The sequence below is a fragment of the Rhinolophus ferrumequinum genome, chromosome 14 (genome assembly GCF_004115265.2).
Source record: "Rhinolophus ferrumequinum isolate MPI-CBG mRhiFer1 chromosome 14, mRhiFer1_v1.p, whole genome shotgun sequence".
Taxonomy (NCBI): domain Eukaryota; kingdom Metazoa; phylum Chordata; class Mammalia; order Chiroptera; family Rhinolophidae; genus Rhinolophus; species Rhinolophus ferrumequinum.
Window position 1 is genome coordinate 71,625,736 of NC_046297.1, and position 12,530 is coordinate 71,638,265.

Here is a 12,530-nt window from a genome sequence, read left to right on the forward strand (position 1 = left end):
TCCTGTTGTCCCCACAAAAGGCCCAGAAGGCCGGGTTCCCTCCCTACCTGGGTCAGCTGCTCTTCCCAACACGCCTTCTCTTCCTGGTTGAAGAGTTTCTCTGTGGGAGAGAACGGTCACTGGAGGCCAGGCTGATGTCCACAGCTGGGGCTGGATCTCAGGCTCCATCTTCCCCATCCCTAGGCATCCCTGTCCTGCCTCTGCCTGTCCCAGCTCCAGGCTGGAAGTGAGCTCAGGGGACTATGAACCATGCTTGAGCTCGGCGTCCAGACCTGGGCTGGAGTTGTGGCCCTGCTGGCTTTGCTGTGTGACCTCAGGTGGCCATGTAAGGCTCACCAATGGGGAACGGAGGGCTCCCTCTGGCATGGCCCTTTAGGATATGCTGGGGTCCCCTCAAGATGGGAAAATAAGGGTCAGAGGGAGGGCACTGTGAGATGGGAAGCCCAACCTCAGAGGGAGGGACTGCTTTGAAGATGGCCCCGGGGGTCTCAGAGGTCACCCCAGGCACAGAGGGGTCTCCACCCAGCCTGCCAGTCCCAGGGCAGGGGTGCAAAGCCTAGGCAAGCTGGGGCCGGCCTCCTCTGAGGACTTAGTGTTTAAAGTCCCAAACACGGCCTCCTCCATTGGCCTAGAGGCCTCCCCGGCCCAGGTGGGCCACCCCGTAGATGGCAGAAGCTGCCACACTTGTGTCCTCCCACTGCCCCCAACCCCTCGCTGACGCTGCTGACCAATTCCTCCCTGAGGCCCTGAGGCATACACACCATTCCGTCCTCAAACTCCTACTCATCCCTCAAGACACAGCTGAGACTTGGCTGCCTGCTCTGGGAAGCCTTCCCCGACGACCACCAGGGCAGCCCAGTACCTCCCCAGCTGGGCAGCAGTGAGCTGCTCGTGCTTGTGAAGGAACGAATGGGTGACTAAACGAGAGTTGGTGCATGCCTCCCGGGAAGGTCCTGATGGCAGGGAGCCTGGCACATGGCAGGGGCTTAGTCAGCATTTGCTGTCTTGCATTAGCTCAGCCCTCATCCTGGCAGGACGCCAACTTACAGTCGGAATGGGGCAGCCCAGCAGGACAGTGTCACCCTTTCACAGTGGTCCCGACACAGCCCGGGCTGGCCGAGGGGAGGTGGGCAGTGGTTGGCCTCTGCCATGAACGTGCTGGATCTCTCTCCACCCCCGCCATGCTGGTCTGGAGGCAGAGGGTGGCCTGGGGGTGCCTCGGGACCCAAGGGCAGGACGTACGGTCAGAGGTCAGGATGCCCATCACGTAGAGGAGGCTTCGGTGTGGGAAGACGCCCGTCAGGACCTCGGTCTCCAGGTGTTGGGTCACCCTGTGCCACGAGTGCCTGCAGACGGCCACCAGCATGTTGCTGGCCGTGTCCTGGTATACCTCTTCCAGCTCCTTTGTGGGGAGGGGAGGGAAACAATGGGAGTGGGCGCTTGTCCAGAGCTCTGGCTCCTCACACACGTGGTCTGCTTCGGTAGGGCGGGCAGCTATTGACAACCCATTCATTGGATAGAAAACTGAGGCCAACAAGCCAAGAGCACAGCGGGCTGGTGAAGCTCAGGCTTAGCCCCAGGGCTCACAGCTTCATGTGCCTCAACATCCCCGCTCCTTTCACAGTTCCAGAAACCCTCGTCGTTCTTCCTGCCGCGGAGGCTTGGCTCATGCTGCGCCCCTGCCTGTGACACTGTTCCCACTCACCCTGTCTGTACAACTCCCGGTCCATTTCTAAAGCTCACTCCATGGCCCACACTCAGGAGACACGTCCTGAAGGCTCTAGCCACCATCACGTCTCCTCCCGAGCTCCTGGCAGCTCAGGACAATGTCACGTCCTCTGGCTCTTCATCACCACGAATGCAGAACCAGCCTATGCTCCTCTCCGGAGTTCTCTGGCCTGAGGAGTCAGCTGAGGGCCAGCTGCTCGGGACAGAAGCCCAGCTAGCCGGTCCCCTGGCCCGCCTGTGACCCTGGCCAGGCCCACCCCTGTCTCATGGAGGGGGCAACCTCAGGCAGAAGGGAACAGCCTGTGTCCTGGACCCTGGCTCTGTGTCGCCACAGCCGTACTTTTCTCAACAAGTGTGTCAGAATTTCTTTTGATTTTGCTCCAGTTTGGGTTCCTCTCTTCTCCATTTCTTGGTGGGAGACACCGGGTGATTTCTGGGGCTGTTAGCATGAGGGAGGTGTCACAGGAATATCGCTGGGCGAAGGCCGGGGGTCTGCCCTGCAGTTGGTGGCATCTCAAAGTGACGGCGTCTGTGTGCCCCGTGACGTTTGAGTCATCACATGAAGTCATCATGTCCTTTGTAATTTATCGACAGTGTGGAGATCAGGGTTTCTCCTTAAGATGGTGGACAGAATCTGATATCTCTCTTTCAAAAAGAGACTCCAACTAAACTACATTAGGAGAACTTTTAAAAGGACAGTGGAGTATAAGAGGAGATATTTATAAAGGACAGCAGCCACCACTTCTGGAAGCTGGAAAGCAGATGGATGAGAGGTCCCTGGGCTGAGTGCTGGGCCAGCAGCGGGACAAGCTGAGAACCAGCCCCGCCCACTACACAAGCTCCCCGTTGTTTGGTGGAAAACCAGAAGGGTTGCGTCTCCCAGACCCCTGCAACTGGGATGGTGGGGATGGGAGTGAAGCGCTTAAGAAGTGGTCATTTGCTTGGATGCCCTCCGCTCTCCGCACACCTGGAGCGTCCAGCACGGTCTGGAGGTGTGATATCCGGAGAGGGCAGCGGGCAGGCCAGGCCCTCCACAGTGCTGCCCAGGGCCTCTGCCTCCAGGCCGGACGCTAGACCAGGGTCTTCTCTGGGAAACCTGGACGGAAACCAGGGGACCCAGGAGGAAAGACGTAGAGGTGCTGGCATGGAGGGTAGGCAGGGGGCAGTGGGCTCACCTCATTATTCCACAACGGACCCCAAATTCTCTCAACCCCACCCCATCAACGCCTAAGCACTGCAGACAGCCATGCTGGAGAAGGCCTGGGCCGTGGGACAGAAGAAAACCCACAGCCGCAAACCTGATGAAATGCAGAGCCAAGCAGCTCGGAGGAAACAGAGGCTGGACGGAGATGGAAACGTCAAGCAAAACCCTCTTTAATATCCTCTGAGAGATAAGAGAAGATATTGCATCCGTGAGTGTATGAACGGCATGATACAAGAGAGGAAGATTCCGAGAACAGAATCAAGATCTCCTGAAAGTTAAAGACGCGAGGACACAGGTGGGAAGCTGAATTAGAAGGTTCAGAAGATAACAGCTCATCTTCAAAGAGCAGAACAAAGGGCCGAGACATGGAGAAGGAGAGACAAGGTAAGAATGTAAGGATTCGTGGGACGAGCTGCGTCTGGGGGTTGGGCGTTCCTGGAGCCCAGAACAGTCACACAGGGATATCAACAGCGAGTTAACGGAAGCCATTTTCCAGAAAGAAAGGAGCTAAGCAACCAGACTTCAAGGACACATCATTGCAAAGCCTTGTGGCTAAAAACAGACCCAGAGCGAGGCACACCACTGTGGAACCACAGAGCGTGCAGGACAAAGAGAAGGTTCCAGAAGCCTGCCAGCGGAAAGGCAGGCTGTGGATAAAGGACCCATGTTCAGAATGGCTCTGGAGTCTGTGCAACTGCACGGGGGTGGGCAGGAAGGCAAGGGGATTATCATCTCTCATGCTTGGTCCACAACGAATAGAACAGATATTTCCAGAAAAGCGTGGTCTCCAAGTTGTACTTCCCAAGCACACTTTCTCAGGAAGAGAGAGAGTAAATGGGAAAAGTGGAAGGCTTGGGGTACAGGAGACAGGGGTGAGCAATGGGAGTCCCAGCCTGGGCTTGGACACTGAGACGCAGGAAGGTGTGCTCGACCCGTCTGGACCTGGGTGAGGACGTGCCTACTTTCCCCGCGAGTCCTGGACCAGCTCGTGGCACCCACACACATACCTGCCCCAACCCACGCTGGAGACGGCCCTCTGCCCTGGCCCGGCCCTGCCTCAGGCTGACCCAGAAGGGCTCTTGTCCACCCTCGGGGGCTGAAGCCGGGCCACCACCCAGACACTGGTGAGCCCGCCCATCCTACAGTCTCGTCCCCCTGGGTCACACCATCCTCCACCATAGCTCTTTCTTGTTATGTAACTATACACAGATGCACATTTAAAATACACTGATACACTTCACGATGATGAGCTACATTTTTTAAAAAAACTGAAAAAAAAAGACTTTTAAAAAGAAAAGAATGTAGAGGGTGTGGACCGTGTTCCGTTTTCCTCTGCTAATCACACTAGAATCACTCACGGACGTCTTTGCGGGGAGAGTGGGACTCTGCCGTGTCCCAGCTGGGCCATGACTGCAGCCGCGGCCCCTAAACACGGCCCCTTGGTTGGGCCCACCTTCTGGAAACGGGGTCGCAAGCACCGTCGGGGTGTGCAAGTATGCCCCTTCTGGCTTCGGAGTGCCGCGGCGTGGACCTGCCGCGGTGGGCCTGTGGATCAGCCCCGCTCTCTGACATGACTCGTCGAGTGTTTACCGACTAGTTCCCTGTGGGGCTGCCCTAGGCTGGTGCTCTGAATAAAACCCATGCGCCCCCATGCCCTTGGAGGCATAATCAACCGAGACAGTTGGCCAACTCGGGGCAGCCCCTGGACTGCAGCCTGTGGAGGGGACAGGGTGGGGGGTGGGGAGGGCAGTTCAGGTCTGAACTGTAATTGTCGGTGAGGCAGGCCCTGCCGGTGGGCCGCCGGGGGCTGAGTTACCGCCTGGGAACGAGTGAGACTGGCAGAGACTTCCAGAGGCTGGGGTATGGCGAGCAGCAGTGGGAATGGTAAGGAAAGTGGTGGAGAGAGGAGATTCCTGAGCCCACCACAGGGCAGAGACCTGCGGGGAACCTGCTCACAGGCCCTGAGGTCTTAGACAACAATGAACTCCCTGAGCCTCACCTTTCTCATCTGCAAAATAGGTGCATGAGGTTGTCAACCTCTCTGAAGGGGCTGGTGGTAAGACAATGAGAAAATGGACAGAAATCGCTTGGTTAACCACAGGCCGGGCAATCCCAGCATGTGTGGATCCTGGGGCAGCTGCCTGCCTTTCTGGGAGCCCTGGGGGGAGGGGAAGCCCACCGTGGACTTGGTCATGTTCTCCAGGGCCAGCTTCATGAAGATTTCCGTCCATCTCTCCTCCAGGGACTCACTGGCTCCAATGACGGTCTCCAGGACTTGGAGCAGCCGGAGCTTGTGGCGGTTGGAGATCTGAGGGTGGCAAGTGGACAGAGGCTCAGGGACACGTAGGGCCTGGTCATCTGGGGAGGTCCGTGGGAGCATCGGTGAGGAGAGGGGAGGAGGCCCGAGGGGAAAGATCCCAGGGGCTGCGTTTGGCCACTCCTCTGATAACCATTTAGTGGACACCTGCTATACGCAGGCCCTGAACCAGGTTCTGCAGACAGATGAGTATGGAACTGCTGTGGGAACTGCTGTGGGAACAGCATTGCATCTGTAAGGCCAGTTCATTGACTCATTGCCTTATTCACTCATCCATTAAAACTCAGACAGATCTCCCCCAATCGTCCACCCGTCATCCACCCGTCCACCCGTCCGTCTCTGCCACTTAACGGCTCTGTGATTTTGGGCAAATCACTGCCATTCCTTAAGCCTCCGTTTCTGCGCCTATGGGGCTCATAATATCTGTATCGTGAGACTGTTCTGAGGTTGGTCAGTACACGTTGGTCCACTTTGCCCTCCTCCGACCCCCCCACAACTCAGTGGACGTATAAGGAGTTTGCCGTGTCCCGAGTCCTGTAGCTGCTGTATGGAGAAGCCACCATGTCAGGCCTCGCTCTGCTCCCCATGCCTCCCCTGAAGGGCCCGAGCAGCTCCCACCTCTGGGTTGTCTGTAAAGTAGTGATAAGTGGTTTCCAGCACCGGGTTGGGGGCCCCATGAGCCATGTCCTTGATCTTGTTGATGACGTGCTTCAGGCGGTGGGGGTCTAAACCATTCAGGTCTCGGAGCGCCTTGAAGCAGATGGCTAAAGCAGATGGCAAGGTGTGAGGGTGGGTGGGCATGGGGAGGCCTCCTCGTGCCGCAGGCTGGTGGGCCAGGAAGGGGTGGGGCTCAGGGACACGAGTCCTGGAGAACCGAGCGCAGTGGGAAAGCCTCCCGACTGTCCAGTCTGTCCTTCTGGGCTTCACGGAAGGAGAAGCAGCAAGAATGCACGCAGGTCTGCACACCTTTATTCACCCAGGCATATTTCCACCCATCATTGATTCAACTGCCCTTTCACCCATCCGTTTATCCGTTCACGTGTCACCCACCTATGCACTGATGGATCTGTCCATCCACCTGCACATTCATACCTATGTCTGTTCATCAGTCCATCTATCCATCCACTTGTCTGTCTATCCTTCCTCTCACCCGCCAACCCAGCCGTTAATAAATGTATCCACCCACACACTCACAGATCCATCCATCCACTCGCCCATTCATCCATAAATGTATCTATCCACCCGCCTACCCACTATTCATCTAGTTCTGAGTTCATCCATGTCTGCGTCCAGTCAGGGATTGATCATACATCCCTCTATCTCTCCATCTATTCGTTCCTTCATCCCCTCACCCTCCCTCCAGTCATCCAACGTTCGATGAGGTTCACTCTGAGGGGTCCTGGGGCTGTGAGTAGGGGCTCAAAGAGGAGTCAGGGCCCAGCTCTGTTCTGACGGTGCCTCCAGCCCAGCCCAGTATCAGTGGACTTTGGTTCTGTGGGGTAGTTGTGTAAAAGGCCCTGGGCACACAGAGAGGGCAGGGGCAGTAAATCCTGACTAAGGCGAAGAAACAGTAGGGACTGGCTTCTCAGAGGGGGTGGAAACTTGCCCGGAAGGATGAGGGCAAGTCACCCTTGGAAAGGGGAAAAGCCTTCCAGTGAGCGGGCCAGGCCTAAGCTGAGGCTCTAAGGTGTGAAATGTGTGGGGGGAGAGTGAGGTGTGAGAGAGGGCATTTTCGGGCTTTGGATGGCACCTCGGAGGCATAAAGAGGCTCTGCTGCAAGCGGTACTGTGTCCACACCCCTGCCACGCCCGGTCCCGGAAGGTGGACACCCCCGCCCTCATCCCCAGCGCTTCCTTGCATGCAGGGCCATCATGTACTGGAGCCTGGGTCCAGGGTGGGGGGTCACCTGTGTTGTAGGCTTCCTTCAAGAACATGCTGTGCTCCTGGGGCCTGAGGGCAGCCTGGCTGCTATGCGACTTGCTCAGCAGGATGGCGGTGGGGTGTGCCAGCCTGTCCCTGTGGGCAGAGTCCTGAGGTATCTTACTGCAAGACAGGTCCTTCACGGATTCAGAGGTGTGGGAGGAGATTCTGAAATGGAAAAAGGGTGTTGGGTGTTTGCACCTGGGCGCCTTGTGTGCATTCATGGCTGCAAGTACCACAGACGCTGGGGGCTGCCGTGGTCTGGGTCAGGTGTGGCCACATCTTTCCCTTCGCCCACCCTTATGTTCAGTAGACTGGCTGAGCCCTGGCAGGAGGAAAGGGGTGTCATGGCCTCAGGGACACTCCTGAGTTGGCAGCATTGCCCGTGGGACTTCCCAGCAAGTGTTGGTGGGACAGGCATGGCTGGTACGGCCCGGAGGTTTCAGGGTACAGCATCCCCAGTTCCAGCCCTCGTGCTAACTTGGAGGAGGGGCCAGTCTTTTCCAGACCCCACGAGACTGCCCTGGCTACCCACACATCACTGGTGGGGTGTTGGAGGGAGGTCAGAGAGCCTCAGGAGAGGGTGGGGCAGCAGCCAGGAAGCTGGGTGTGCTGTACCAGTCCCACCTGTGCCCCAGGCCCCACCATCCTCATGCTTCAGGATGCCTGTTTGTGAGAGACATTGAGGAGAAATGGGTGACGAGAGCAAGGAGGGCTATGGTGCGCCTTAAAGCTGGTGTGTGCCCTCTCCTCCTCTCCTTCCTTCCTATTTCCTCTTGCCTTCCTCTTCTGCTAATGTGGGGACAGGATTCTCTCTGACTGTGTTCATTGCCACAATGGGCCAAAAAAGAAGGCATCCTTCATTTTCAGGGTCCTGCCCAAGCCAGGCTCTCCCACAGCTCCCTTCAGCGGAGCCTCCGTGGCAGCAGTGGGTTTTTTCTCCACCTGCTTCACGACCTCATTGCTTGTTCACACTCAGTTCCCACTTCCCAACTACCTGCCACGGGCGAGATATGCTCTCTCTAGGCTCTGGGGATAGAACAGTGAGCAAGATGAAAAACAAACAGCAAATCTGATAGGCACGTTGTGTGTCATACTAGCAGGAGGTTCATCTCAATATTTTATCCATTTATCTGTTCCGCCGTGTACGAAATGTGTCAGATCACGTCACTCAAAATCCTCTTGAGGTTCCCCACACAAAAAAAGGCTACTAGAACTAAAGAGCGAGTTCAGCAAATTTGCAAATATAAAGTCAGTATGCAAAAACCAGTCATATTTCTAGATACTAGCAATGAAGAAATGGGAGATGAAATAAAAAGTTACCCCATACAATAGCACTAAAAATCATGACATATTTACATATAAATCTAAAAAATAATTGCAAGATCTACAGTGTGTCCCCCAAAATAAGACCTAGCAAGACGATCAGCTCTAATACGTTTTTTGGAGCAAAAATTAATATAAGACCCAGTATTTTATTATATTATATTATATTATATTATATTATATTATATTATATTATATTATATTTATTATGTTATGTTATATTATATTAAAGACTCGGTCTTATATTAAAATAAGACTGGGTCTTATATTAATTTTTGCTCCAAAAGACGCATTAGAGCTGATGGTCTGCCTAGGTCTTATTTTCAGGGAAACACAGTATGTACTATAAAGTACAAAATAATGATGAACGGAATTAAGGAGACATATACCATGTTCATGGATTGGAATACTCAATAGTCTTAAGATACCACTTTTCTCTAAATTTATCTAAGTATTTCGTACAATTCCAATAAAAATCCCAGCAGAATTTTTTTTTGCAGTAACCAACAAATGGTTTCCAATTTATATGGAAAAGTAAAGGAACGAAGATAGCCAAACAATTTCGAAGCAGAACAGAGGTGGAGGAGTGACACTACTTTTTAAAGATTTCTTATGAAGCTGTAGTCATCGACACAATGTGGTTTGACGAAAGCATAGACATATAAAGTAATGGAACAAAACATGGAGTCCAGAAAAAGACCCACGCATATAAGGCCAACCGATATTTGATGAAAGTGCAAAAGCAATTCAATTAAGAAAGGATCAACTAACGGTGCCGCAATTATTGGATATACAGGTGCAAAAACCCCCCAATTTATGTCTTGAACTATGCACAAAAATTAACTCAAAATAGACCTTAGACCTAAAAGTAAAACCTAAAATTCTAAAACTTCTAGAAGAAAAGGTAGGAGAAAATCTTGGTGACCTTGGGTTAGACAAAGTTTTCTTAGCTGTGACACCAAAAACACTACTCATAAAAGAAAAAGTGATAACTTCGGTTTCATCAGAGTTAAGAACTTCTGCTTTTGAAAGACGTCTGTAAAAAATGAAAAGATAAGCTGCAGACTTGGAGGAAATACTTGCAAATCACGTATCTGATGGAGGATTATGTGCAGGATATACTCGTGTAAAGAACACAGGACAAAATGAAGGAAAACCACAAACAACCTAACAAAATATGAGAGATTTGAACAGACATTCCACCAAAGGAGGTCAACAGATGGCAAATAAGCACAGAAAAAGTGCTTGACATCGTTCCGCATGAGGGATGCAAATTAAAGCCACAGTTGAGACATCATTACGCACGGACTAGGAGGGAATCAGGAAGCTGGAAAACGCCAGGTACTGCTGAGGTTGCAGGGTAGCTGGATGTCTCATACGTTGCTGGTAGGAATGCAACCTGGGACAGCCCAAGTGGAAGGTAGCTTGGTTTTCCATGCCTAGGCGTGTACGCAACTGCAGTGACAACTTATGTTCACACAGCAATCTGTACACGAATGTTTATAGCAGCTCTATTTGTAATAGCCCCAAATGGAACACATCCAAATGTCCTTCAACTGGTGAGCGCATCAGCTGTGGTACAGCCATAGAAACACTGCTCGGTGACAAGAAATGAATTTCTGTAAATGCAACCACACAGGTGATTCGTCAACGCGTTATGCTAGGTGAGAGAAACCAGATCCCCAAAGCTACGCAGTGCCCAGGGCAGAATCATTCCTTCCTGCTGTCATTCATTCAGTGGGTGTTTATAAAATGCCTACTGTGTGCCAGGCACTGCTCCTGGCCCTCGGGCTTCGTCAGTGAACAGAACACATAGAAACCCCTTCCCCTGTGGCGCTCACATTCTTGGGGGACAGACACGATGGACAGACAAGCTGTGTACTCGTGTCAGCTGGGGACAGTGACATGGAGGAAAATGAAGCGGGACAAGGAGTGGATCAGCTGTGGGGTCAATTCTGAATGTCCTGCTTCAGGGAGGCGTGGAGAGGACGCGCCCGGTGTGTGTGGTGGACGACTGAAGAAAAGAAGGCGCGATGAATGAATGAAGGCTTTCTGGGACTAGGGCAGCTCCCCTGAGGTGAGCACAACGTCCTGCTGGAGAGCAATGGGCGCCTCCCTTCCTGTCACCTCACGTCCCCGGCCACCAGTGAGGACGGCCACGTGTTGGGTGACTGATCCCACCCACAGTCCGCACACCAACCTCACGAGGTGGCAGGACACAGAGAGGCCCCCTGACCTGTCCCGGGTCGCACAACCTCTGCAGGACGGTGCTGGGTCAGACCTGGGCCCCGACCCCGAAGCTGCATCCTGGGGAGCTTGACTTTTCACATGAAGCCTGGGTGGTGCCACCTCTGTGGGCATCTCACGCGGGTTGGAGCCTGGCCCCTCTCTGTGCTCAGGAGGGGCCTTGGGCCAGTCGGCGTTGGCTACAGGCATGACTGAGACCCCTTATCTCACCCCCAACCCGCGTCCCAGCCCGGCCATGACCAAAATTGAATGTATTTTGAAATACATAAAAACGATAGGGACAGTTAGGCAAGCAGCTGCAGACTGGGGGCTGTCCTAGAAGCCATCCAAGACATGGCCGAGGACGAGTGAGGTCTGATACACACACGGAAACAACGGCCTGTAGACCGAAGTAACAGAATTCACAGGCAGGCACAAAGTTGTTTCCTGGAACGGCCCGCAGGCAGGGGATCACAACCCGGTCAGCTCTGGAACTGCCCAGGGACGGCCTGGGAGCCGGGCCTCTCGGTGCCCCGACGGAGGGCACCCCCAGCCTGGCAGTACGAGGAGGCAGGGGAGAGAGCCTGCCAGCCGGGAGGGTGAAGCCGCCCCTAGTGCCCACTCAGGATGCGGGGGACACTGGGGCCCGAAGGCCCTGGAGGAGCCTTCCTTGAAGAAGCAGCTGAGGCTCAGGGAAGCAGGCAGATGGTCTGTCCACTCATTTACACACCAGGCGAGTGTGGATGTGGCTAGTGACACCGCTGGTTCTCACAGGCAGTGGGCAGCCACCCGGCCGTGCAATGGCAAAGCCTTCCTTTGAATTCAAGTTCCCCCCTCCCGGCTGCCCCTCCGCCACACCAAGGACTGCAGGCGGGGGCCCACCCCCACCCGCCCAGATGCTCCTGGCTGTAGGACCACTCCCTCCTTGGCTCAGGGCCTGGCTGTCAGTCCTTGCTCCCCACAGAAAGAGGGAGAGGCCAGGCACCCATGAGAAGCAGGGCTTCAGGGTCCCCTCCTGCGTTCCCACACATCCTGGTCTGGCACTGGGCTGACCTGGAGTTCTGGGACATGGCTGATGACGCCCTATCAGCCGGGGTGTGGCTGCGTGGCTTTTCGGAATGCTGTCCGTCCATGTGGGGATGTGGATTGGAGAACCCACAGGCACCAGCCGCTACTCTGTCCTCATGCCCGATGGGGCAGCCCTGTCTCTAGGCGTGCCCTGCCCCGCCCTGACCTCACCCCTGAGGTCACAATGGTTCTAGTGTCCATGGCACCTTTCCAGGACAGTGTTGTGGAAGCAGACACTGTTTCCGGCACAGCGTGATACGTGTGTGTGAGTGTGTGTGAGTGTGTATGCGCATACTTGTGTCCCCTTCCAGCTCTGGTTCTCAGCTGTCCCCGTAAGACCCAGGAACCCAGCCCTACCACCTTGACTTCTGCCTGTGAAGCCCTGGGACAGCAGACCCAGCTAAGCTGGGACTCCTGACCCAAGAAACTGTGAGATAGTAAATGACTGTTGCTTTAAGCACTAAGGTTGGGGTCCTGTGTTCCTCAGTAATAGAGAACTACTACATGTTCCACGTCAGGGAAAGGTGGCAGAGTCAGGATTGTGTGTGACTCCCCGTCACACTGGCCACGGCCCAGCTGCACGGCTGCAGAGTGGAGCTGGGTCCAGAAGGCTCGTCACTCTGGAATGGAAGGGTCTGCACATGATCCGGTTTGCCTGGAACACCCCCACCTCGAGTTCTTCCATCTTCCCTTCACCACAGAGGGGACTGGACAAAAACTGGGTCCATAAATCCATTCACG

The 12,530-nt window shown here is 54.5% G+C and overlaps 1 protein-coding gene across 1 annotated transcript in view; it reads right to left on the reverse strand.

Annotated features, from left to right (window-relative positions):
• The window catches only part of LOC117033754 (maestro heat-like repeat family member 5), a 46,207-nt gene extending 34,353 nt beyond the window's left edge, over positions 1–11,854 (reverse strand). The window contains exons 1-6 of the mRNA XM_033126017.1: positions 11,775–11,854; positions 7,156–7,337; positions 5,868–6,013; positions 5,112–5,240; positions 1,243–1,402; positions 48–100 (exon numbers count right to left, since the gene is read on the reverse strand). Coding sequence (XP_032981908.1) covers positions 48–100; positions 1,243–1,402; positions 5,112–5,240; positions 5,868–6,013; positions 7,156–7,337; positions 11,775–11,854 — 750 coding nt within the window. The remainder of the gene's footprint in view (positions 1–47; positions 101–1,242; positions 1,403–5,111; positions 5,241–5,867; positions 6,014–7,155; positions 7,338–11,774) is intronic.
• Between the last annotated feature and the right edge of the window lie 676 nt (positions 11,855–12,530).